General features: G+C 41.6%; 1 protein-coding gene across 5 annotated transcripts in view; it reads right to left on the bottom strand.

The window, feature by feature from the left end:
• LOC108697808 (serine/threonine-protein kinase BRSK2) overlaps positions 1-25,731 on the bottom strand; it is a 172,969-nt gene that overhangs the window by 24,860 nt on the left and 122,378 nt on the right. For all 5 annotated transcript variants that reach the window (XM_041571622.1, XM_041571623.1, XM_018228237.2 and 2 more), the window contains exons 5-9: positions 24,330-24,446; positions 20,206-20,239; positions 17,175-17,243; positions 16,021-16,167; positions 15,334-15,365 (exon numbers count right to left, since the gene is read on the bottom strand). In XM_041571622.1, the coding sequence (XP_041427556.1) occupies positions 15,334-15,365; positions 16,021-16,167; positions 17,175-17,243; positions 20,206-20,239; positions 24,330-24,446 (399 nt within the window). The remainder of the gene's footprint in view (positions 1-15,333; positions 15,366-16,020; positions 16,168-17,174; positions 17,244-20,205; positions 20,240-24,329; positions 24,447-25,731) is intronic.

Raw genomic sequence — 25,731 nt, 5'->3', positions numbered from 1 at the left:
GGGGATCTGTCAGTATCACAGGTGAATCAGTCAGAATCACAGGTGAATCAGTCAGTATCACAGGTGAATCAGTCAGTGGCACATGATGATCAGTCAGTATCACAGGAGGATCAGTCAGTATAATAGGGGGATCGGTCAGTATCACAGGTGAATCAGTCAGTATCACAGGTGAATCAGTCAGTGGCACAGGTGAATCAGTCAGTGGCACAGGTGAATCAGTCAGTATCACAGGTGAATCAGTCAGTGGCACAGGTGAATCAGTCAGTATCACAGGTGAATCAGTCAGTGGCACAGGTGAATCAGTCAGTATCACAGGTGAATCAGTCAGTGGCATAGATGAATCAGTCAGTATCACAGGAGGATCAGTCAGTATAATAGGGGGATCGGTCAGTATCACAGGTGAATCAGTCAGTATCCCAGGTGAATCAGTCAGTGGCATAGGTGAATCAGTCAGTGGCACAGGTGAATCAGTCAGTGGCACAGGTGAATCAGTCAGTGGCACATGATGATCAGTCAGTATCACATGTGAATCAGTCAGTGGCACATGATGATCAGTCAGTATCCCAGGTGAATCAGTCAGTGGCACAGGTGAATCAGTCAGTGGCACAGGTGAATCAGTCAGTGGCACAGGAGGATCAGTCAGTATCACAGGTGAATCAGTCAGTGACACAGGAGGATCAGTCAGTATCACAGGTGAATCAGTCAGTGACACAGGAGGATCAGTCAATATCACAGGTGAATCAGTCAGTGGCACAGGAGAATCAGTCAATATCATAGGAGAATCAGTCAGTATCACAGATTAATCAGTCAGTATCACAGGTGAATTAGTCAGGAACACAGGTGCATCAGTCAGTGGCACAGGTGAATCAGTCAGTGGCACAGGTAAATCAATCAGTATCACAGGTGAATCAGTCAGTGGCACAGGAGGATCAATCCGTATCATAGGTGAATCAGTCATTATCACAGGTGAATCAGTCAGTATCACAGGTGAAATCAGTCAGCATCACAGGAGGATCAGTCAGTGGCACAGGCAAATCAGTCAGTGGTACAGGTGAAATGGTCAATGGCACAGGAGGATCAGTCAGTATCACAGGTGGATCAGTCAGTATCACAGGTGAATCAGTGGCACAGGAGGCTCAGTCAATATCACAGGTGAATCAGTCAGTTTCACAGGTGAATCAGTCAGTATCACAGGTGAATCAGTGGCACAGGAGGCTCAGTCAATATCACAGGTGAATCAGTCAGTGGCACAGGAGGATCAGTCAGTATCACAGATGAATCAGTCAGTTTCACAGGTGAATCAGTCAGTATCGCAGGTGAACCGGTCAGTATCACAGGTGAATCGGTCAGTATCACAGATAAATCAGTCAGTGGCACTGGTGAATCAGTCAGTGGCACAGGTTAATCAGTCAGTATTACAGGGGAATCAGTCATTATCACAGGGGAATCAGTCAGTATCACAGGTGAATCAGTCAGTGGCACAGGTGAAATCAGTCAGTATCACAAGAGGACCAGTCAGTTGCACAGGAAAATCAGTCAGTGGTACAGGTGAATTGGTCAATGGCACAGGAGGATCAGTCAGTATCATAGGTGAATCAGTTAGTATCAGAAACTAAGATATAATTAATCTTTGTTGGAAGCAGAACCAGCTTATCGGGTTTATTTAATGTTTAAATGATTTTCTAGTAGACAAGATCCAGTCTAGTCTGAAGATCCAATTTACTGAAAGATACGTTATCTGGAAAGCCCCAGGTCCCGAGCATTCTGGATATCAGGTCCTATACCTGTAATAATTAGCTGCTATGGGTTCAGAAAAGAAGTGAATGCGGGTAATGCTTCTGCATAACCCCTAACATTAGAAGTTTGTGCCTGCCAGATACTCTACATCTAGAAGATGGATCATCTGAGTAATGATAAAATAAAAAAAAAATACATCCAAGGTTTCCATTCATAAATAAAAACTCTTTATTTTCTTGGTTTCTTCCTATTTTACAGCTCCTGCTTTAGCCGCCGCAGTTCTGAAGCTTTTGTTCAAGTGTGACATCAGAGTCTCTTCTAGAACAAACCGCCATTATAGCGGAGCGAGCCCTGTTGTGCCGCGGAGCACTAATGCCTCTCGAGGAGGATATAATAACTTAAATTGGAAGATTTAAAGACATGAATGAAAAAGCAAACACCACTGAATATTTATAATGCGGCCGTTATTATTGAGACTTAATTGCATGGCATTAAATGGCTATGCGACGGCGCCCTTTTCATGTGTCTGGGTTAAGATGACCAGAGTTTAGTATTGTTCCTCTTCATCCTGTGCTTGCGTTATTGTTCCTATAAGGACACTCATGCACTTTGCAGCCAGCGGCAAATGGCTTCATCGTTTTTTTCTGCTATATTCCAACAGCCCATAACAGTCCAATTAGAAGGGAAAGTGTTAGTTGGACAGAAGTGATTACTGCGCCCAGCAGATCCTGTTCCCTTTTGTTGTAAGTGAACGTCAGGATTAATACCAGGCAGCTGTGAAAAGTGACTGAATTGGGTTTAATCACTTTGGCATTTCGAGAATGAATAGGATGACATCAGCCCTGTGGTTCATGCCAACTGGAGTGGGGCACAAGTTAATTTAAATGTAAACTAGGGCCACTGACTGTAGTCAAGAGTTCCAAAGACGGCATTGCAAGGCTTACTACAAAGTACAGAGCAGCTCCCTCAGTGCTCCACCTTGACTTGTGTCGTAAAATACCCATAATGACACTCCTTTTTTGACCCTTATGCTTAAAGGGATACTGTCACAGGAAAACATGTTTTTTTGAAACCCATCAGTTAAAGGAAAACTATACCCCCAAAATGAACACTTAAGCAACAGATAGTTCATAACATATTAAGTGGCTTATTAAAGAATTTTACCAAACTGGAATATATATTTAAGTAAATCTTGCCCTTTTATATCTCTTGCCTTGAGCCACCATTTCGTGACACTATCTGTGCTGTCTCAGAGATCACCTGACCAGAAATACTGCAGCTCTAACTGTAACAGGAAGAAGTGAGGAAGCAAAAGACAGAACTCTGTCTGTTAATTGGCTCATGTGACCTAACATGTATGGTTTGTTGGTATGTTTGTGAGTACAGTGAATCCTACGATCCCAGGGGGCGGCCCTTATTTTTAAAATGGTAATTTTCTATTTATGATTACCCAATAGCACATACTACTAGAAAAGTAAATTATTATGAAAATGGTTTATTTACATGAAGCAGGATTTTACATATGAGCTGTTTTATGCAATACCTTTTTATAGAGACCTACATTGTTTGGGGGGTATAGTTTTCCTTTAATAGTGCTGCTCCAGCAGACTTCTGCACTGAAATCCATTTTTCAAAAGAGCAAACAGATTTCTTTATATTTAATGTTGAAATCTGATAAAGGGCTAGACATATTGTAAGTTTCCCAGGTGCCCCCAGTCATGTGATATATGCTCTGATAAACCTTATTCACTCTTTACTACTGCATTGCAAGTTGGATTGTTTTCACCCCACTCCCTTTCCCCCCCCCCCCAGAAGCCCATCAGCAAAATTATGGGAAGGTGACCAGATAGCAACTCCCTGAGATTAGATAACAGCTCCCTGGTAGATCTAAGAACAACACTCAATAGTAAAATCCAGGTCCCACTGAGACACATTCAGTTAAATTGAGTAGGAGAAACAACAGCCTGTCAGAAAGCAGTTCCATCCTAAAGTGCTGACTCTTTCTGAAATCACATGACCAGGGCAAAATGACCTGAGATGGCGCCTACACACCAATATTACAACTAAAAAAAATACACTTGGTTCAGGAATTGATAAAAATTAATTGATTAAATAGTAGAGTGAATTATTTGCAATGTAATTAAAAAATAAAAAACAACACCATAAAAATCATGACAGAATCCCTTTAAGGAATGGAATTTATAGTTTTTATCCATACATACAAAAGGAAAATTATTGAGAACTGGCCTCTGTGCCATTGTCCTAAGAAAGAGATTACATTAAAATAGTTACATTTGTAGAAACCAGAACCACACAGCGTCGGACTGGTGTGTCCGGGCCCACTAGGGCTACCAACATGTCAAGGAAATCCCCCTCCTTCCCCCACACTTACTGTGTAGTCTTTATTGTGGCCACGGTCAGAGGGGAGGTCAGGGGAGAGCGCACATGTTTCAGGTAGGACAGGGTCCACCAGGTTATTTTCCCGGTTTCCCACTGGCCCAGTCTGACCCTGTGACCTCATGTCATTTTTAGGTCTCTGTGTAGAGATTCAGATAATTCCAGACAACACTCCCGCCCTATGATTAAAGATCCAGATAGAACAGATTTCTGTTCTGTTTGATACACATGTGCAAATGTGCAATGCTTCTCAGATTGCATTCAACTCAGTAGATACAGCAAATCACTTAGTTACCACATATTTGTGTAATGTCCATTTTTGCTGCTATTATAATCCTCAGTAAATCCTTAGTAAATGGAACTGAAAATTAGCATAATGGTATAGTAATTCAAAAACATTGGTTTGATGTGTTTGTACTAAGGTTCTGCTTGTTAGACTCACTTTGGGAAAAGGGTCAATTCACATGATTTTAGAATCTGGTGAACCAACAGAGCTGGAGTTGGAAGGTGTCAGGATAAGCCCAGGATCGATCCCTGGTTTCCTGGGTTCTGGACACGGCACCTTGCCAGATGAGCCACCAGGGGCTCTTGGGGCTCATCATGAACTCTTGTTGTTACTTATGCTATCTGCCTGTTCACAGTTTGTTCTTCTGTTCCTCCCTATTCTCCACCCACCTCGTTTACCCTCATGTGTTCCCCATTCCCAATTACCTGCCCTTTATTAACCCCGCCCTGAGCTTTGCTCAGGGCTGAGTCATAAATGTTTCTGTGCTGTTGTATCCTGGATCCTGTGCCCTAAATGCTTTGGACTTTGATTACCTTGTTCCTGAAATCCTTGTTTCCTGTGTGAGTACCCCATTACCTCGTATCCCGTGGAACCCCTGTTTTGACTTTGGCCTGACCCTATCTTCACCTTGCCCTTCTTGCCTTTGTTTACCCTTTTGTTGCTATTAAATCATCGTTTCAACCATGCCCATGCCTCCTACCATCTTTGGCTACACCCCAGGGCTTCCCCCATATCCGCTCCCCAGGGAGTGGCTCTCCTCGATCACCCTGGTTCCCAGCGGTGATCATTACAGAAGGGGACTCAACACAATGCAGGATGTCTGGGACCCCAGTTAAACATACAAGCAGTGGTGTATGCCTCTGTACTAGAAAAAAATTATAAATCAAGAGTAAAAAGGAAAGGGAAAATCATAATAAATGGTTCCTCAACGGGACAACTCCCAGTCCAATCAATTTTTTTCAGTATGGAGGATTCAAAGTGGGATAAGTTCCATTTGCTTGTAAATCAGTAGCTCAAGTTTTAATTAAATAAAAATGACTTTATTAGGATATACAAGAAGCCTAAAGTGTTTTGTGCCTGAATGGGCACTTACTCATAGGCTGGGACCCCAACCCTACCTATTTCTTGTTGATCCAGTGGAAAATAAAAACAAACCTTAAAGCCTCTAGGAGAAACGAATGTGTAGATATTAATAGGGGTGTTTTGGGCCCTTGCCTCCTGAGGCAGCCTTTCTAATTGCACCCAACCATTTTGAGAGCTGGAGCGGGTATGGGGGGGTCCACATCGCTGGTGCGGAGATTGCCATTGCGCTCTCTGTGCTGCTAGATGGAAATACTATTGAATATTCTATCTTGCCCTTATATATGTATACATAGTTATCATATCTTAAAGGAGAACCAAACCCTGTTTATAAAAATACGCTACCCCCCTAACCTAGACCCCCTCCCTGTTCCCTCCCAGCCTAGGTGTTACCCTGGGTTAATGCCTCTAACTCTTTACTTACCCCTCGTTGCAGATTCAGGGCATCAGAGTTCACAGGCGCCATCTTTTTCTCTTCGGTAATCTTTGGGTCTTCTTCCAGCGCTTTGGCAATTTTCGGTGCATGGGCAGTTGTTTGAGGCCAGAAGATTGCGCCAACTGCGCATGAGCCGACACGCCGTTCTCTTCCCGAAGATTACCAAAGAGAAGAAGATGGCACCCGTGAACTCCGATGCCCTGAATCTGCAACGCGATGTAAGTAAATAGTTAGGGGCAATTACCCTGGTAACACTTAGGCTGGGGGGGGAGCAGGGAGGGGGTCAATGTAGGGTAGGGGGTAGGGGATTTTAATAAAAAAGGGTTTGGTTCTCTTTTAAGTGCCTCTTCTCTAGTGTAAGAAACTCCAACATGGCCATTCTTTTCTTTATAACTGAGATTTTGTATTTCCTTTCCCAGCTTTCTAGTTGCTCTTCTTTGGACAAATGCCCTCTCAACCTAAGCCTAAAAATCTGGCCATAGAATGGAGGCAGAAGCCTTAGTGACATTTTTGCACTATCCAATGCCGCTGTATTAACAAAAACTGTGTATCATATTAAGCAATATTGGAAACAGAGGTGGAAAGTAAACAACATTTAGAGGAGCTTAACCCCCCAAAAGGAGACCTACAGCTGTATATTCATAAAGAATTACAAGTAGTGGAAATCCTTTTGTATATCGTCTCCCCAAACCTTCCTCCTCTAATTGAAAAACTGTCTAACATATTACAAGCTCTGTCCTACCATTACCTCAAGAGAAAAAAAAAATTGTAAGAAACTGTAAGAAGATCATAATTATGAAAAAGAGTAGATCTGAAAATCCTCTTATTGCCTTTGCAAAGGATTTAACATTATCGATGCTGATAATTAAATTAAAACGAGTTTATATATTCTGCGCTAATACTCATCTCATCAGCTCGGTATAATGATTATTTATATCCTTACATGCGTTTCACATTTTGAAGGAGCTGAAAGCAAGAAGCGCCAGAATGAAGACATTTCAAAGGATCATAGAAGGCAAAGGAACCCAACTGTAGACTGCAGATACACTCATTTTCTCTGAATTGTTAATACAGGATAATACTCATGGTTTTAAGGTCTAGGTCTGTACAGGGTTTTAGCAAGGATAGAATTCCTGTGCCTGCTTTGCTTGTTCTGTATAATGATGAGTACACGAAGGGGCAGATTTATTACGGGTCGAATTGAGAATTCAAATTCAAATTTTGGAAATGTTGTTATGGTCAAAACTGTCAAATTCGACTAGGGAATTAGCCAAACTTGATATGAGTTTTTAAAAAAACCTCTAATTAGATTTTCGAGATTTATCATTTTAAGAATTCAAATTCAAATATTCACCACCTACAACCTCCGGAATTACTGTGTCAATCAATGGGGCTCATTTATCAACACTGGACAAATTTGCCCATGGGCAGTTACCTATAGCAACCAATCAGTGATTAGCATTTTGAAACCAGCTGCAAGTAGAACAATGAATGCAGCAATCTGATTGGTTGCCATGGGTTACTGCCCATGGGCAAATTTGCCCAGTGTTGTTAAATGACCCCCAATGAGAGAGGTCCAGTGAGCAATCTGGAGATGTTTGCAGCCTTACAAGTAAAATCATTCATTCATTTGAGTTAAAAAAAAACTCACATGAATTCCAAATTCGAATATTGATGAATGTGTCTCCCACTGTGATCATCAGAACATGCTACAATATTTAGACTATGCCCCTTGGCCAATTGGCCTCACATCCGCGTTTAACAAACTGAATGGAAGCCACAGGTTATAGGAAAAAGACAACAAAGGCTGAAACACTTTAGAGGGTCAGTGTACCCCTATATACACCTTTACTCAATAGAAGCACAGTAAACAGACCTTGTATTAAAAAATCGGGGAGGCCCATTTATTTAAGGTTGAATTTTAGTGATATTAGATCTTTTTGAAACCAAGAATAAACTAATTTACATGAATGTCCGTCATTTATCAAAAGATCCAGAATGTAAAAGCTTGTACAGAAAAAGAGTCAAGAAAACTGCGACTTTTATGACTTGTCGCATGATAACTACGACTATTTTTTGTATTTTTACACAAAAGCCAGCTTCAAAACACCAGAAAACCTCAAAAACCACGAATCAAAACAAGATCTTCCATCTGCCATTGACTTCTAGGTGATTTCGACAGGTTTTAGCTGGAGTATTTTTGGATTTGGAATTGTCGCAGTTCTGACGAATGATAAATCCCAGAAAAGTTGCAGGGTTTTTTTTTTTTAGACAAAAATCCCAACCCAAATAAGTTGCTGTTTAGTAAATCAGCCCCCTACTGTTTTGGTGTTGGAGAATGGTGCTTTTTTCCCACCTAAGATGCAGAGACACACGCAAAGATTCGGGGAGATTTAGTAGTCCTCATGAGGAAATTTCGGCGACTTTGGAAAACGAAGCGCTCCAAGTGCCGATTTAGATTCTAGCCGGCGGGAAGGCAGTTTGGGGAAGAAGAAGAGACGATTTGTCGATGGGCGACTAAATCTCCCTAAATCTTTGCGTGTGTCTCTGCCCTAAGGGTCTGGCCACACGGGCAGATTCGGGAAGATAAGTCTCCAGACGACAAATCTCTTCTTTGCGGCAACTAATCTCCCATATCTGCCTCCCCCTGCCTTCCACCGGCTAAAATGTAAACCGACTGGGGGCAGGCACACAGAGCTCTTCGTTTTCCGAAGTTGTCCAAAGTTTCCTCATGTGCCTGCCCCCAGGCGATTTACATTTTATCTGGCGGGAAGCAGGGGAAGTCAGATCGGGGAAATTAGTGGCCGCAAAGAAGAGGAGATTAGTCGCCTGCCCGAATCTGCCTGTGTGGCCAGATCCTTAGTAGGAGAAAATGAGCTCTTAATTTCCCCTTTTTATCTCCTTGAATTGGGCACTGTCTGTGGTAGGCAAGCTACATTCAAGAGGGGCAGGTGGTGGCAGGCACATTTGAGCCCCTCTTCCATCCCGTAGCTTAGTCATTCTCGACGCCACCTTCCTGATTTTTGCTGGGTATCCATTGGGCAAGTCTATCAGCGGGCCCCATACATGGCTGATCAGTTGCCAACTAGGTCTAATTGGGAAGAATCAGCAGCTTATATTTGCTTGTGTATGACCACCTTAAGGGCAAAGTCACACTGGGCGTTTGTAAAAACTCGAGGCCGAGCGTAAATATGTGTGAAATGAAGCCCTACTGAAAATAATTGAATACGCGCTATAGAAATTCCCACTGGGCGTTTAACATCCTCCACAAGATGCCAGTATTTGCACTTTTCATCAGAAACACAATACGCCAAGGAAACGCCATATTATTGAACTCTATGGGATCCACAGGTTTGGAAATACACTTCTCTGAAATACGCAGTGTATTTTCAATATGGTGGCCAAACTCTCGTGAAATGGAATGCCCAAGTATTTCTGCTGGTGACGTAATTAGTCTTCGTATTGACGATCACTCCGGCTACATTTTGCATGCTTGGCTTTTTTTCACAAAAGTTTGATAAAATTCTTCCAAGTTAAAGGTGGGGAACGAGAAAAATTTTGCGTTTTTTAAAAACGCCAATTGTCACCTTGCCCTAGAGCTTTAATGAAATTCTACTTTGCATTTTCCATTCTTTAAACAAAGTGAGAAATACTTTCAACAGGTCCCGGCCTTAAAAATGCCCTTACTGCAGAGATTGCAAACCCCTTAGCCAAATGAATGGTGCACCATATGCACAGCTCCATATTTATATACTGTTAGCAGCAATTATCTACCAGACGAGACTTTGAGCTTACAGGTAAGTCATATCGTAACTGAGAAGTCACATTATTTTGCCTTTTGCAAAGCCAGAAATCTACAGCTGTTCAAAACATGTCCCTATGTAGAACTAATCAATATGGCAATGATTTCTTAGAATGCAAATGGCGCGGGGGATATTTCTCCTTTAGCAGCTCTGAGATGGTTGAACCGCCGGCAGCTGTTTGTATGGCCACATACAGAATGATCTGAAGGTCCCTAGAGCACCCAGAGCGAGCCAAGGCCACACAATTGCTTGTCAGAGAGCCTGGGGGGATTCCTGGCACAAGCACACTAATTAAGCATTTGCTTTCTCAGTGTTCGCTATTTGAGCTTCCTGGTTAAACACTACTGCTAACTCCATAGTGGAACTATTGCAGAACTGACATGGACGAGTTAACTAACAGATGGTATTTTTTCATTATTTAAACCTAATTTAATCTCATTACTGCTGGAGGGGTCTTGGCTTCTCTAGGGAATAGGCCTGCAGCTTTCTGACCAGGGGCAAATGAATCTCACTGACCCAAATATGAGGCCATTATTAGTCCTCACACTTCTACAACACAGGGGAAGGAATAGAAATCCCAGATTGTGACATCGGGATACAGACAGAAAAACAACACATGGAAAACACTGTGGAGCAAATTCAGTAACCGGCGAAAATTCGGCACCGATGGCTTCGCGCACATGGCAACACTTCGCCAGGCATAAATTCGCCTGGACAATGCTAATTCACGAAGATCCGAAGTTGCGCACAGGGTACCGAACGCTGGCGAAATTACGCTAGTGTTGGCTAATTAGCATACGGCGTGCAGTTAAAGTACAATGGCTGTATATGCTGCAGCAAATTTAGGTGCCATATGTTAGAAAATGTACAATCTTTTTCAGTCTATCACCCTTTAAATAGGAAAAAACGCCAGCGTTTTTGGGACTTTTTTTTGAGGAACTCCTGTCTACTCTATTGCACTTCGCCCTGGTCTGAGGTGGCGAAGGCAAGTCTGGCGATAGAGGTAACAGTAAAATCAAAAACGTAGTGAATTTGCGTAGTAACGCTCTTTCGCCAGACTGAAAATTCGCCTGGCATTAGAGTGTGAAGTTGCGCCAGAGTCTATCTCCTTGGCGAAATTACGCCAGCTACCGTTAGTAAATCAGTGAAGTGCTGAAATGAGGTCAGCCAGCGTTAGCCACTTTGCCCTTTAGTAAATTTCCCCCGTGTGTATGCAGAGTAGACCATATACAGTATAGGAATAATAATATATCCCTGGATTTACACCATTAAATGAAATAGAGGCCAGTGTGTTTTTGCTCACAGGAATCTGGTTAGATAAAGAAGTGCAGATTTTATCTGGCTGAGGTGTGAAGTAACAAGAATTGTGTGTGGGTGAAGAAGAAGATGAAAGAAGAGTTTTTGTGACCCATAATGACTCAATGATAGTCATTCTGAGAGCGCGGGATGCACACACACATATTTAATTCAGCATCCACCTTTCTATTTAGGAGACAGAGTTTAGTAAAATTTTCTTCTGACTCATAGCAAGACTTCTTTGGGGATTCTGGATAGAAGAACACAATCAAACAAGGCTTAGGGATAAGCTGAGCATGCTGATAAACTGAACAGATGATGTACATATAAAATAGTAGATGAAGATATTCGACCCCCCAGTCATTTTTGTATATGTGGGGTCTTTTAGATCTCAGCATATGTTTCAACGCAATGCTCGGGGGTGATGTCACTGAGACAACGAGGCTCAGTGACACCAAGGATTAGTGTATTCCCACTAGAATCCAGGGACCTACCATGGAATTCTGGATCTGGTGGTGTGCATTTGTTCCTAGGGCTTGTCCAGATGAACGCTTTAACCTGTGCTCCCTTGTGTTCCATTTTAAAGCACTCAGCTGCATGGGAGCACAGGGAGGAATGCAGCCAACTCTTCCTTAATGGGCACTTAAAGGAACATTTAAAGGATAAGTAAACCTTTAGAATAAGTGAATGTAAAATTAACGAGAGAGCTATTCTAAGCACTTTTGTAATTTACATTCATTATTTATTTTCTTTTTATTCCAATATATTAAGGGATACATGTACTGTTAATATGAATGAATTTTGTTACAATAGTTAGTACAATAGTCAGTTTCCCACCAGTCTGACCACCAAGTAGTCAAGGAAGTTGTCAGGAGAAAGAAAGAGGCTGCTCTGATGTTCTTCTGCTTAGAAAAGATGTGAGAAAGGCTTCTAATTCTTTTCCTAAGCAGAAGAACATCAGAGCAGCCTCTTTCTTTCTCCTGACAACTTCCTTGACTACTTGGTGGTCAGACTGGTGGGAAACTGACTATTGTACTAACTATTGTAACAAAATTCATTCATATTAACAGTACATGTATCCCTTAATATCTTGGAATAAAAACAAAATCAATAATGAATATAAATTACAAAAGTGCTTAGAATAGCTCCCTCATCAATTTTACATTCACTTATTTTAAAGGTTTACTTATCCTTTAACAAACAGACACACATGTTGTGTTCCACCTGCAATAAATGTGCAATAAATGTCCAGGAACTCTGTAGTCCACTCCCTCAGTCAGTTCCGATTGTCTGTTCTCCTTCGGATGTAGCTGTAATTGTATTTTGTAAATGAGCTCGGGGATAGACAGAGGAAAAAGTAATAATATATAGGTGTAGTACTTTTTATTCTATAATACACCCCTCTGTGGGGTCATGCTCATTAAGCGAAGTCCTCTTTTCCTTCATCTACAGCAGTGATCCCCAACCAGTAACTTGTGAGCAACATGTTGCTCTCCAACCCCTTGGATGCTGCTCCTAGTGTCCTCAAAGCGGGAGCTTATTTTTGAATTCCTGGCTTGGAAGCAAGTTTTAATTGCATAAAAACAAAGTATGCTGCCAAGTAGAGCATTCTAAAGGCTGCCAGACCACATAAGGGCTACCAAATAACCAATAACAACCCTTATTTGGCACCCCAAGGGGTTTTTTGCATGCTTGTCTTGCTCCCCAACTCTTTTTACATTTGAATATGGCTCACGGGTAAAAAACGTTGGGGACCCCTGATCTACAGAGATGATTTACCCTTTAACCAATTGTTTAAAAAACAGTGACACCTCCTAGGGTTTGAGATTGGGTACTCACAAACTTTTAAAAATCTCTTTGTGTTGATTTAAACTTGCTCCACAGTTGCAAACACCAATGTTTATGGATGCTTTGCCTGGGGCTGGGTTCTCTGCAAGATGGCAGGTCCACACCTTGGGTAGGTTGCTCCTATTTCAGGGTTCTGGGGTCATAGAGATAAAACTCCCTGCAGGAGTTAGGGCTGCTGATATTGGTCCCAGGACTCTTGCACATCTTTCTCTAGGACGTGCCGACTGCTACTGCCTGCAGCATTTAGGCTATTTTATCATTCAGTAGCCTTTCAGCACTGCATTTTTTGTTGCATATTTTGTCAAGAACAGGTTACAAGATTCCTGATGCTGTTATCTGTCAGTGGCCACCCTCCTTCTCCCGCCGTAGTCTGAAGGTTTCCCTGACTCTCTGCAGAAGTCCGGCGCTTCCATGCACCTGTGCCAGTACAGGATCCTTTAAATAAATCCCTTGCTCCCCTGTCGAGCATTAACAGAGAACGCAGGGGAGCAAAGGTTAAAGAACACATCTAAACGAACCCTTAAAGATCTCTGACACCTACTAGACCTAAGGTGGCCATAGACTCATTGATATTATCATACCAAGTTCTTTCATGAGATAATCGGTGCGTATGTGGTGGGAGACAAGGCGACCAATACCGTTAAAAAGCCTGGAAGGTGCCCGAACATTGTAACGTTAAAAGGATACTGTCATGGGAAAAAAAATTTTTTTTCAAAATGAATCAGTTAATAGGGCTGCTCCAACAGAATTCTGCACTGAAATCTATTTTCTCAAAAGAGCAAACAGGTTTTTTTATATTCAATTTTAAAATCTGACATGGGGCTAGACATTTTGTCAATTTCCCAGCTGCCCCCAGTCATGTGACTTGTGCCTGCACTTTAGGAGAGAAATGCTTTCTGGCAGGCTGCTGTTTTTCCTTCTCAATGTAACTGAATGTGTCTCAGTGGGACATGGGTTTTTACTATTGAGTGTTGTTCTTAGATCTACCAGGTAGCTGTTATCTTGTGTTAGGGAGCTGCTATCTGGTTACCTTTCCATTGTTCTTTTGTTTGGCTGCTGGGGGGGAAAAGGGAGGGGGTGATATCACTCAGAGCACAAGTCACATGACTTGGGGCAGCTGGGAAATTGACAATATGTCTAGCCCCATGTCAGATTTCAAAATTGAATATAAAAAAATATGTTTGCGCTTTTGAGAAATGGATTTCAGTGCAGAATTCTGCTGGAGCAGCACTATTAACTAGTTCATTTTGAAAAAATTTTTTTTTTCCATGACAGTATCCCTTTTTCTGATCAAAAAGACGGGGATACTTTCTTTCTTTTCTCCTATATAAAAGTGCACACAAACATACCAACAAACCATACTTGTTAGGTCACATGAGCCAATTAACAGACAGAGTTGTGTCTTTTGCTTCCACACTTCTTCCTGTTACAGTTAGTGTTGTAGTATTTCTGGTCAGGTGATCTCTGAGGCTCTGAGTTTGATAAGATTCTTTAATGTACAACTTAATTTGAAATAAACTATCTGTTGCTCAAGAATTCATTTGGGGGTATAGTAGTAGAGTGGAAGAGATATATTTCATGTGACCAATTGTCATGGGAAAGATTGTAATTGTAGCATGTATGGCCAACTTTAGCCAAATTCTGTTCTACCTTCTTATATATACACAGTGCTTTCATCAACCTTTTTGAAAGTCCATTGAACCAATGAATATGGGTGCATAAGGGTGGCCAAGAGTGAGCATGTCGCATAAGGCCTAGAGGTATGGCAGCAAGACTAACACTGGCAGAAGGTGGCTTCTCTTCTACAGCAGCCCTATGTTTAAATAACAATATTGAGCCCTGGTTTTGTGCTTCAGCTGCTCTTTAACTATATACTGTACAAATAAAGGTAAAAAACGAGGGCTTCACATTAATATGGTAGTTTCAGAATTTATGAGTGCCCTGGATGTTTTTTCCTTTGATTAAATACTTTGCTGTGGGCATCGGCACCACTAGCCAGCACAACACGTTACATTTTATATGCTGTTTTTGTCTGTTGAACTCTCTCGTTCCCTGTTTGTTCACAGACGTATATATATTCAAGGTCAATAGAACAAGCTCTCTGGGGACCTTCCTGTACAGGTATTTGCACAGACTAAGAGGACATATATTAAAGCACCGGAAAAAAAACATTTTCAGCAACAGCAAAGGTTACTTCTACTCCAGCGTACAGATTAGAGCAGCAGCACTTTAGGCCTCGGGATAACGGAGAAGAACCCAATTAAATGTGAGTCTCGTCAAATGCCTTTTACAAACTCAGTACGGATATTACTTGGGTACAGATTGTTTGTTAGGTTTCCTACAGCATCATATAACATGAGTTGAAAACCGGACAGTATGATCTTAATATGCTTTCTATGGTCAAGTGACCTTCCATGGTGGGATGAAAAGAATACAAAAATATTACTTACAGATACCAAGAATGCTTCTGGATCTGTTCTAGCTGCAATGCCAAGAAAAGAAGACACACATATTAGTTGGAATGAATGGAATCAGAAAAAAAAAACAGAGGAGCAGGAAAGGAGAATGAAAAGGTCTTCAAGCGGTGGAAGAAGTGGAAATTCAGAATGAAGATGAACATTTTATAAAGAGCAAAAGTTCTGCCCAATTGCTATAACTACCCAACATTTTATAGTCATTTAGATCTACCAATTTGATCAATCACCATTTGAACCCCAGGTAGATACACAGGTACCACCTTTCCATTGTCGACTCTTAGCATGAAGGGTTTACATTAAATTAATTTTGGGTTGTAATCTGCAAAACCATTAAATAATATCGAACATCATCTGCAAAGTTCCTGATGCTGGACTAAGGGATTTATGTGCCTGGAAGTGAGTTCTTGATCAAAAAGGCCATGAATAGAAGTCATTAATATATGGTGAGGACAAGGTGGTGAGCAAAAACTTGTGCTGGTGTAGTAATGCAGCTCTCTCTGTACTGAAAATGTCCTTTGCTTCCAAAACCAGAAGAGTCGGCAGATGGAGATCCAACTATTTATATAGCACTAAGCACAGTTACTGGAACTCTCCCTGTCTGTTAGTGATACTTGAGAGTAGGAGAGGGCCACATCTTTATAAAATCAATCTGGTACTCACATTGAGGCGCTTCTCCGGTTCCACCTCAATCATCCCTCTTAGTAGGTTTTGACATTCTGGTGGGATAAAATGAGGCATGTGGAATACCCCACGTTTCACCTTCTCCAAAAGCTGACGTAGGTTATCATCGTCAAAGGGCAATGCTCCCTGAAACAGACAGAATGTAGTTCTATATAATACAGAGTATTATGTTAATTCATGTATAAATATCCGCATAATATTGCAATCATTACATTCCTATGTCGGTAAAGGCAGAGTTTAAGGGACAATAATACATTCACTGGCATTAAGCCTTGATTGAAGCAGTCATGCATCAGCTATGGATTGGAGGGTAAGGTTTGATAGCTAAACTGGCCTGTGTAAAGGGTACATTAGAGAAGATATTGACAGGCAAGAAGAAACAGTTTACATCAAGACTGAGGGGCCGATTCACCAAGGGTCAAATATCGAGGGTTAATTAACCCTCGATATTTGACTGGGAATTAAAATCCTTCGACTTCGAATATCGAAGTCGAAGGATTTTGCGCAAATAGTTTGATCGAACGATCGAAGGAATAATCGTTCGATCGAGCAATTAAATCCTTCGAATCCAATGATCGAAGGATTATCCATCGACCAAAAAAACTTAGGAAAGCCTATGGGGACCTTCCCCATAGGCTAACATTGACTTCGGTAGCTTTTAGATGGCGAACTAGGGGGTCGAAGTTTTTTCTTAAAGAGACAGTACCTCGACTATCGAATAGTCGAACGATTTTTAGTTCGAATCCTTCGATTCGAAGTCGTAGTCGAAGGTCGAAGTAGCCAATTCGATGGTCGAAGTAACCCAAAAAACACTTCGAAATTCGAAGTTTTTTTACTTCGAATCCTTCACTCGAAGTTAGTGAATCGGCCCCTTAGAGTACTTTTACAGATACTGTACGTTTTAAGGATATAGAAATGGGAATTGTAAAGCTTATAGGCCTATAACATGTTTTACACATAATAGAGCTTGGATCTCCTATCTATGACACAGCTAGCAATGCATTCCACAGAGGCTGAAAGGGCAACTTGTGTATATATCTAGTCTGTCACAGGAGAAAAAAGGATATTCGACACAAAAACAAAGTCCATGGCAAAACTTTCCCTATATTCATCTATTACTGGGCAATACGTACCACAAGAAGTGCAAAGAGAATGACTCCACAACTCCATACATCGGCTCGGCGCCCATCATACTTTTCCCCCTTAAAAAAAGTAAAGCAGATGTTCGGTCAGCCATTACGACTTGTTGCAGAATGATGTTCCCAGTGGTATTAGAACATTGACATGTGGCTATATAACTGATATTATACTAAAACTTCCAGCCTCCCTAAATGGCAAATTGGCCAAAAGGTTCAGGTTAAAGTTACTACTACTAAGCAGGAGTACATAGAGAATTAAATGGATAAATGATAACATTTTGCTTTATGCTGCCGTAACACAGCCACTGAAGGCTGGGCAGTCAGATGCCACCATTTGGCCATAAAATCAAATAGCTGAAGAAAATATATAGCCCCCATGATACTCCTGGTTGGCAGGTGACCTACATACAAATGCCGATCACTGGACACCATTTATGGACCATGGACCACATCAAGGATCTGACACTGATCAATGAACTGCCAAACCTAATCTTGGATATTCTATGTGTGACCAGCTTGGTATAACTTTACTAGCCATAACAGGTATGATGTTGCACTTTGTACTGCATCGTCAGCACTGTATTCAATGCACCATAAAAAAGTGAATTTGCTGGAAAAATTAAGAAGGCTAGATAATGTGAATCTGCTATACCAAAGAAACCTCCTTTATGAATGGCATTTTTACTGAGGACTTGTGTGGCCCCCTCCCTTTATTCATTTCCAGCCAAATGGGCATGTGACTGCCTGCACTGACATGACACACGCTCTAAATGCATTATGTAAACTTGCTGCCTTCTCTGGTAAATGTACAGCTCTGTGTCAGATCTACTATACCTAGAGAGGAGGGTTGTTGGCGTCTTCAGTATGTCAGGGAGACCTCAGCTGTCTAGACAATGGAAAGGAGCCTACCTCTGATTACCTACACAAGTAGACCACATGCCTTTAGAGGCACATCCAGCCAGTGTGTCACTTCTTGTAATATCAGTGCTGCCCTCATGCCATATGGTGTCACTTTATATGATGTCTCATACCTTTACATGTCTACCACTCTTCTACTCACAGAATATAGATCATTTAAGAATGCATGCAGCCATGAGCCACAAATGTTGCACTTATCAACGCCTTTAAATAAAAATTCTTATGTCCAAACACCCTGCCATAGATGCACCTATGGATGCTTACATCATGCTGAGCGAGGCAGTTATTCCCCAGTTTCAATAGCAGGTTGCATTGATAGATGCATCAGACACTCCAAAAGAACCACTTGCTAACATAATTTTAAGACTATAAGACTCTGCGGGGGCTTGATCCCAGGACCTGCTGCTTGTTTGCCAGGAGATCAACCAGCATTTGCTCATCTCACTCCCACCCATTTCCCTAGTTGTATTACATCACCTCAGTACCCTTATTGGTTGGATAGGGTCAGCCAATCAGGCCTCCTCACAGCTAGTGCCTGACCTTTGGCCTCTGCACATGAGTATATGTTCCTATCTCTTCTGTTACTTGCTCTGGTTTCTGTCCCTACCTAGTCTTGTTCTATTCCTGTTCCCTGCACATAGTCCTGTTCTCTATCTTGCTCCAGTCTTGCTTCTGTTACGGTTTCTGTTCCTTTGTATATCCAGGGTTTGGGAATCACACACTGTAAGCAGAATAATTATTTGTTCACACGATATGTTTCGGGCACCAAGGCCCTTTTTCAAGTGTGTTTCTGCTTCTGTTCCTGTTGTTGTCCTTCTCTTGTTTCACCCCTATCCCTGCTCTTTCCAGTCCTGATCCAATAACTGCCTCTCTGTTCACACTGTCCTGCTTCTTCTAGTCACCACCTCTTTGCCCACATTGGCCTTTTCCAGTCCTGATATCTGTGCCCACTCTGTCCTGTCACCAGTACTCAGTAGCCCCCTTCATACCGCCTGCATTTTCAGTGGCGCGCTGGCTGCCGGGGGGTCCTGAGGGGGTGCGGGCCCTGGCCAGTACTTCACCCACTCCATCCTACTCCTGCCAGTCATTATTTCTGTCCTACTCCAGTCTGTCCTTGACTCTATGCCCACTCTCACCAGTAACGTAAATAGAGGGGAGCAGGCCCTGGTGCAGGACACGCAGTCGGGCCCCCTGCCCCCCTCCGTACGTGATTTTTTGCCCGGAAACAGCGGCGCGTGAGCTGCCAGGGGGCCCTGAGGGGGTGCGGGCCCTGGCCCAATCGCACCCCCTGCTCCCCGGTAGTTCCGCCACTGACTCTGACCCACTCCAACCTGCCCTTGATTCTATACCCACTCTGACCCAATTCAACCTGTCCTTGACTCTTTGCTCACTCCATCACATTTCTGTTTTTGATCTTCAGTCTCTCCCTTCTCAGTACCTGTCGGTCATTAGCAGCTCAATGCCTGAAAGACTGACTACTTTTCCTTAGAAAACTCCTTTCCCTTTAGAATCCTTTGAAATACCTTACAAATGGCAAGCACAATCCCAACTCTGAAAATATTAGAAGCAACATGCACACAATTAATGGAAAAAATGCATATCTAATTGTGTTCATTTTAGTGTATTTAAGAGCATGGCTGCAATGACTCTGTAATTCAGGGGGATGCTGTGTTGTGGGTAAAAACCATGGCGAAAACTGAACTTTGCACACTGCACTGTATTCAGAAATTACTATTAATGAATGGACAATAGTATTAAGACCCTGTTTTCGCAGGTTGCAAGAAGGAAGGAGGGCTGGAAGTTTTATTATAACTTGTACTGTAACCTTAAGACATAAGAAAAGCTGAGCTGGCTATGACATTGGAGTCAAAAAAAGCAATAGTTCTCCATGAAATTTCTGATCTGCATGAGTTACCATTCTTCTCTAACAGACTTTTCGATCTTCACCTACAGAGAAGCCCAACATGAATTAGGTATCTCTATGCAAGAACATAAAAAGAATGCGAAATGCATGGTGACCTTTAGATGGATGGTAGGACACTGCAGAAAGGAAAATCAAAGGAGAGTAAAACATGAGAACAAGAGGTGGGAGCAGGTCAACACTTACCTTGATCACCTCGGGACATGCATAGTGAGGAGAACTGGGCACAAAGGGGTGGTGCATGAAACAGAGAGGAAAGGAGAAAAGACAGTGAAAGAGTCAAAGATGTTATTTGGCGATAAAGACAAGATTGTGTTAATCAGAATCCTTTTATTTTTTTTGTTGCTATATGCCAATTGGCTCCATATGTCTTCTTAAAATATCATGGTTAGGATTTTTTTTATTGAAAACCCTTATGTTTTCCTTCTGTGCTCTTAGTAAGGAATATGGGAAAGAATAAAATATACACACATATATTATATTGCAAAAGCCTATGTACACTATACAACAGTATAACCTCCCAAACCTAAACCAGAGGCCCCCAAAGGAGGCCAGAAGACCAGGACAAATGCTCACTTGGATTTACCATACAATAAAATGCACTTTGAAAACCCATGATACACAACTACAGCCAAAGGTTTATATAGTAGCATTAGTCAGAACCTCAAGTGCAGAAATTAGCAATGGTTACTGCCCATGGGCAAATTTGCCAAATGTTGATAAATCACCCCCAATGTTTTCATTTGCATCTACACTTGCAATACTGCAAAGCATTCTTTATCGAATGCAAAAAATGGAAAGTTGCTTGGAATTAAGTTTTCTTTTATTGGGCAACAATTTATCATTGGATTTGGATCCCTTTAATAATTTATGAGTCAACCTAACATTTTTGTACACTTGCTCACACTTGCTGTGAGTCTAACGGGCTGATTCCGGCCAATCAGTGACTTGCTGTGCCCAACGGCAGCAGGAAGATAAAATCTTTTAGTTCGAGGATGAGTACCAATAACCTATTCATATCTCAAAAAGTGTAAGAAGAAAAAATGATGAAACTAATTTGTGGAAAATTTGTAGTGGGTGCATCTCTAGCGCTATAACAGTTCTCCTTTATGTTGTGTCTCAACATGAGGACAATTACATGCCTGAATCTTATGATACACAATTTCACATAACAGCAAATTGCATTTATTGTATTAGTGCTGCTTCAGTGGAAAACAGAATCATATTTTCCTTGATGAATTGGAGCAATTTGCTCTTTAGACATTGCTCAACTTATTTTATTTTTTTTAAAAATAGCCGAGTGTTAAATTGGTGTTAGTGAATGGAAACTCCAGTCTCATGATGCTTCTTGCGACAATTGGTGCTGCTGTATCCAAATTGTGTGTCTGAATGTGCCCATTGGTGCTCTAGCACTTGTGTCCCTATCATCTGTTTGTGTTGCATGGCCCTGTCCCCTTGATGTTCTAACACATAGCAATGGCGATTTTGTGTCACGTGGTAGAAGTCAATGTTGTGATACATGGCAATGACAGGAGGTTGCAATACAAGACCATTGCTATACAGTGGCCAAGGTGATGCAATAAATGGCAATGGACTGATTTGTGACAAATAGGAATGGCTGCTGTTGGCAGACATGGCAATGTCCAATGTTGTGACACTTGGCAATGACTAAAGTTGTGATATATGGCTCGATTTGACATGATACAATGACAAAAGTTATGATACATGCCAATGGCTGATGTTATAACATATGACAATGATTAATATTGTGAATGATAGAAATTTATGGTGCCAATTGGTTGGTATTATGACATGTACTTAATTTTTCAGGATTCATTGAGATCTGGCATAGTGCCGAGAGCCTGGCGAATTGCTAATGTGGTGCCTCTATTCAAAAAAGGATCCCGTTCTCAGCCTCAAAACTATAGGCCAGTTAGTCTGACGTCAGTGGTAGGAAAGCTTTTCGAAGGGTTAATAAAGGATAAGATACTGGACTTCATAGCAAATCATAATACTATGAGTTTGTGCCAGCATGGTTTTATGCGTAATAGATCTTGCCAGACTAACTTAATTTCTTTTTATGAGAATGTAAGTAGAGACCTCGATTCTGGGATGGCAGTGGATGTGATTTACTTAGACTTTGCTTAAGCATTTGATACAGTTTCACACAAAAGGTTACTGGTTAAATTAAGGAATGTTGGCCTGGAACATAGTATTTGTACCTGGATAGAGAACTGGCTAAAAGATAGACTACAAAGAGTGGTGGTAAATGGAACATTTTCTAATTGGACCAGTGTTAGTGGAGTACCGCAGGGCTCTGTACTAGGTCCCTTGCTTTTCAACTTGTTTATTAATGACCTGGAGGTGGGCATTGAAAGTACTGTTTCTATTTTTCCAGATGATACTAAATTGTGCAGAACTATAGGTTCCATGCAAGATGCTGCCACTTTGCAAAGTGATTTGTCTAAACTGGAAAACTGGGCAGCAAACTGGAAAATGAGGTTCAATGTTGATAAATGCAGGTTATGCACTTTGGCAAAAATAATATAAATGCAAGTTATTCACTAAATGGCAGTGTGTTGGGAGTTTCCTTAAATGAAAAGGATCTAGGGGTCTTTGTAGATAACAAGTTGTCTAATTCTGGGCAGTGTCATTCTGTGGCCACTAAAGCAAATAAAGTTCTGTCTTGCATAAAAAAGGGCATTAACTCAAGGGATGAAAGCATAATTATGCCTCTTTATAGGTCCCTGGTGAGGCCTCATCTGGAGTATGCAGTGAAGTTTTGGACTCCAGTCCTTAAGAGGGATATACATGAGCTGGAGAGAGTGCAGAGACGTGCAACTAAATTGGTTAGAGGGACGGAAGACTTAAATTATGAGGGTAGACTGTCAAGGTTGGGGTTGTTTTCTCTGGAAAAAAGGTGCTTGCGAGGGGACATGATTACACTTTACAAGTACATTAGAGAACATTATAGACAAATGGCAGGGGACCTTTTTACCCATAAAGTGGATCACCGTACCAGAGGCCTCCCCTTTAGACTAGAAGAAAAGAACTTTCATTTTAAGCAACGTAGGGGGTTCTTCACAGTCAGGACAGTGAGGTTGGGGAATGCACTGCCGGGTGATGTTGTGATGCTGATTCTGTTAATGACTATAAGAGGGACTTAGATGATTTCTTGGACAGACATAATATCAAAGGCTATTGTGATACTAAACTCTATAGTTAGTATAGGTATGGGTATATAGAATTTTAATTAAAAGTAGGGAGGGTTGTGTATGGATGCTGGGTTTTCATTTGGAGGGGTTGAACTTGATGGACTTTGTCTTTTTTCATCCCAATTTAACTATGTAACTATGTGGAAATCGTTGATGCCAATGGTTGATGCTAGAACATATGACAGTGCTTTATATAGTGACACATAGACATTGATGTTGCCATGGGTTGATGCTAAAATACATAGCAAGGGGTTTATGTCATGACACATGGAAATGGCCAATGCCAATAGTTGATGCCAACAAACATTGCAATGGTCAGTATCATGACACATGGAATGGCCAATGGTTGATGCTATAAGACAGTGATGCCCGACCAGTGGCTCTTGAACAACATGTAAGTGCCCATTTTGAAATTTCTGGCCTGGTTTACTCCAACAGAGCTCTCCTGCAGGCAAGCAGTCAACATGGGGTTATGAATTAGCCTATCACAGCCCGTATTTGGCATCCCAAAGATATTTATTTTGCTTATGTGGATCTAAAAAAAAAGGTTAGGCACACCTGCTAAAACAAATGATTGTGCCAACAGACCTTGATTTGTGGCAAGCCCACCTTGCCACACACAAAGTTTGCCCTTATCTGGAACATGGGACTACACTCCCTGTCCCCATGCTCCAGCCGTAGGTAAAAAGGATATGCATATGCGCAATCCACGGAGAGGGAGCGATGGAGGACACCGGCATCTGGGCGCCATGAGAAGAAATCAGGCCCTGGTTGCCAATGGTTGATTCTATAGCACCTGCCAATGGTTGATGTTGTAAATCAGGGAAATAACTGATGGCTGACTGGAGACAGAGCAACAGATGATGTTATGATTCTCGACAATGGCCAGTGTAAAGATGAACGAGTGCAAGTTTGACTGTACCAAATGTGCCCCAATGTCAAATTCTAATATCATCATGTATAAGAAATAGCAAAGGAGAACTTTAAGTTACACCTAAGCATACGCCCATTATTGATGAATATAATAAAGGTGTGTTAGTCTAGGGATTCCTTTTCTTTCCCTTCCCCATAGAAAACATCCAGATCGATACTTACCCACAGCTGGTTTCTAGTAAACTGTCGCCAACCTGCAGTGACGCCATCCCAAAGTCTGCTATCCTGATGTTGTTTTTTTCATCTAATAATAAATTTTCAGGCTTCAGGTCTCTGTGGCTGCCCATGGTTGAAAGAAACAAATCAGAGGCATAAGAGTAGAGGAAGAGGCTCCATTAGTTTACGTTTGCTGGAGATTAATCATTCAGGGATTATTTATTATTCCAGCACAGATTCCAGACCCCCACCCAGAACATCCCCTGGGTGCCTATCCAGCACTTATTGTTCTTTATGTGTCATCGTTGCAGGGGCAAAGCATTAAAGAAGGGTGGGCATGCAGAGAAGATGAATAAATCCCAACAGTTGTTTTAAGTTTCCCAAAAATTCAGTACAGGATTATTATACTGTTAAAGAAGTATATTTATCAAGGGATGAACATTTACCCTTCAAAAAAGGCAAACCTAAAAATCCTGTACAACTAAACAGAGACGGGTATGTCCAGAACTCAAAGGGTTTATTTCATACATTTCATACATACATTACATACTAATATAGAGAGCATGCTGGAAAAGAGAGACACCACAGAAAGGAAACAAGCAGAGGCAGGTAATGGGTACTGAAAAATAAGCACATAAGACAGAAAGGAAGAACACACATAAAGAGTAGGAGGACAAAGGGGAGAGTGATAAAAGTGGAGTGGGAGGTGGAAAAGATGGTACCTGTTGGTTGGGGGAGAGAATGGCATTTGTAGGATAGGGGGAAAGAATGGTACCTGTGGGATAAGAGGGAAGAATGACAATTGTTTGGTAGGGGAAAGAATGGCATCTGTGGGGTAGGAGTAAAGAATGGCACCTCTGGGGTAGGAGGGAAGAATGGCACAGGTAGGGTGTAAGGGAAGAATGACACCTGTAGGGAAGGAGGGAAGAATGGCTTCTGTATGGTAGGAGGGAAGAATGACACTTCTGGGGTAGGATGGAAGAATGACACAGGTAGGGTAGAAGGGAAGAATAGCACCTGTGGGTTAGGAGGACAGAATGGCACCTGTGGGCTATGGGGGATAATGACACACAGGGAACATAGAAAGGAGAAATGGCACATTAAAGATGAGAGAGATTCTTGGCCAGGAAGTGGATAACTTATTGTTGGAAAAGACCCAACCCTCCATCCTTTGACAATGGTATAAATCTGTGACAGACCTTTTAAAAATTGAAAAAGCTATGTACATTAAGATGGCCTATATGGAAATATGGGAAAAGTGGAACGTATCGCAAGTTATTCTAATGTCCTCCTAAGCTGATACTCCTTACTCCTGTGTGAATGTACGGGCAGTTGTTGTGTCAAACTATAAGATGTAAACTTCTGAATGCACTATGATCACTAAGATGAGAGAGAAAATGGTAAAGTA

The sequence above is a fragment of the Xenopus laevis genome, chromosome 7S (genome assembly GCF_017654675.1).
Source record: "Xenopus laevis strain J_2021 chromosome 7S, Xenopus_laevis_v10.1, whole genome shotgun sequence".
Lineage (NCBI taxonomy): Eukaryota > Metazoa > Chordata > Amphibia > Anura > Pipidae > Xenopus > Xenopus laevis.
Note: the sequence above shows the minus strand (reverse complement) of the source record. Positions and strands in the feature narration are given on the sequence as shown.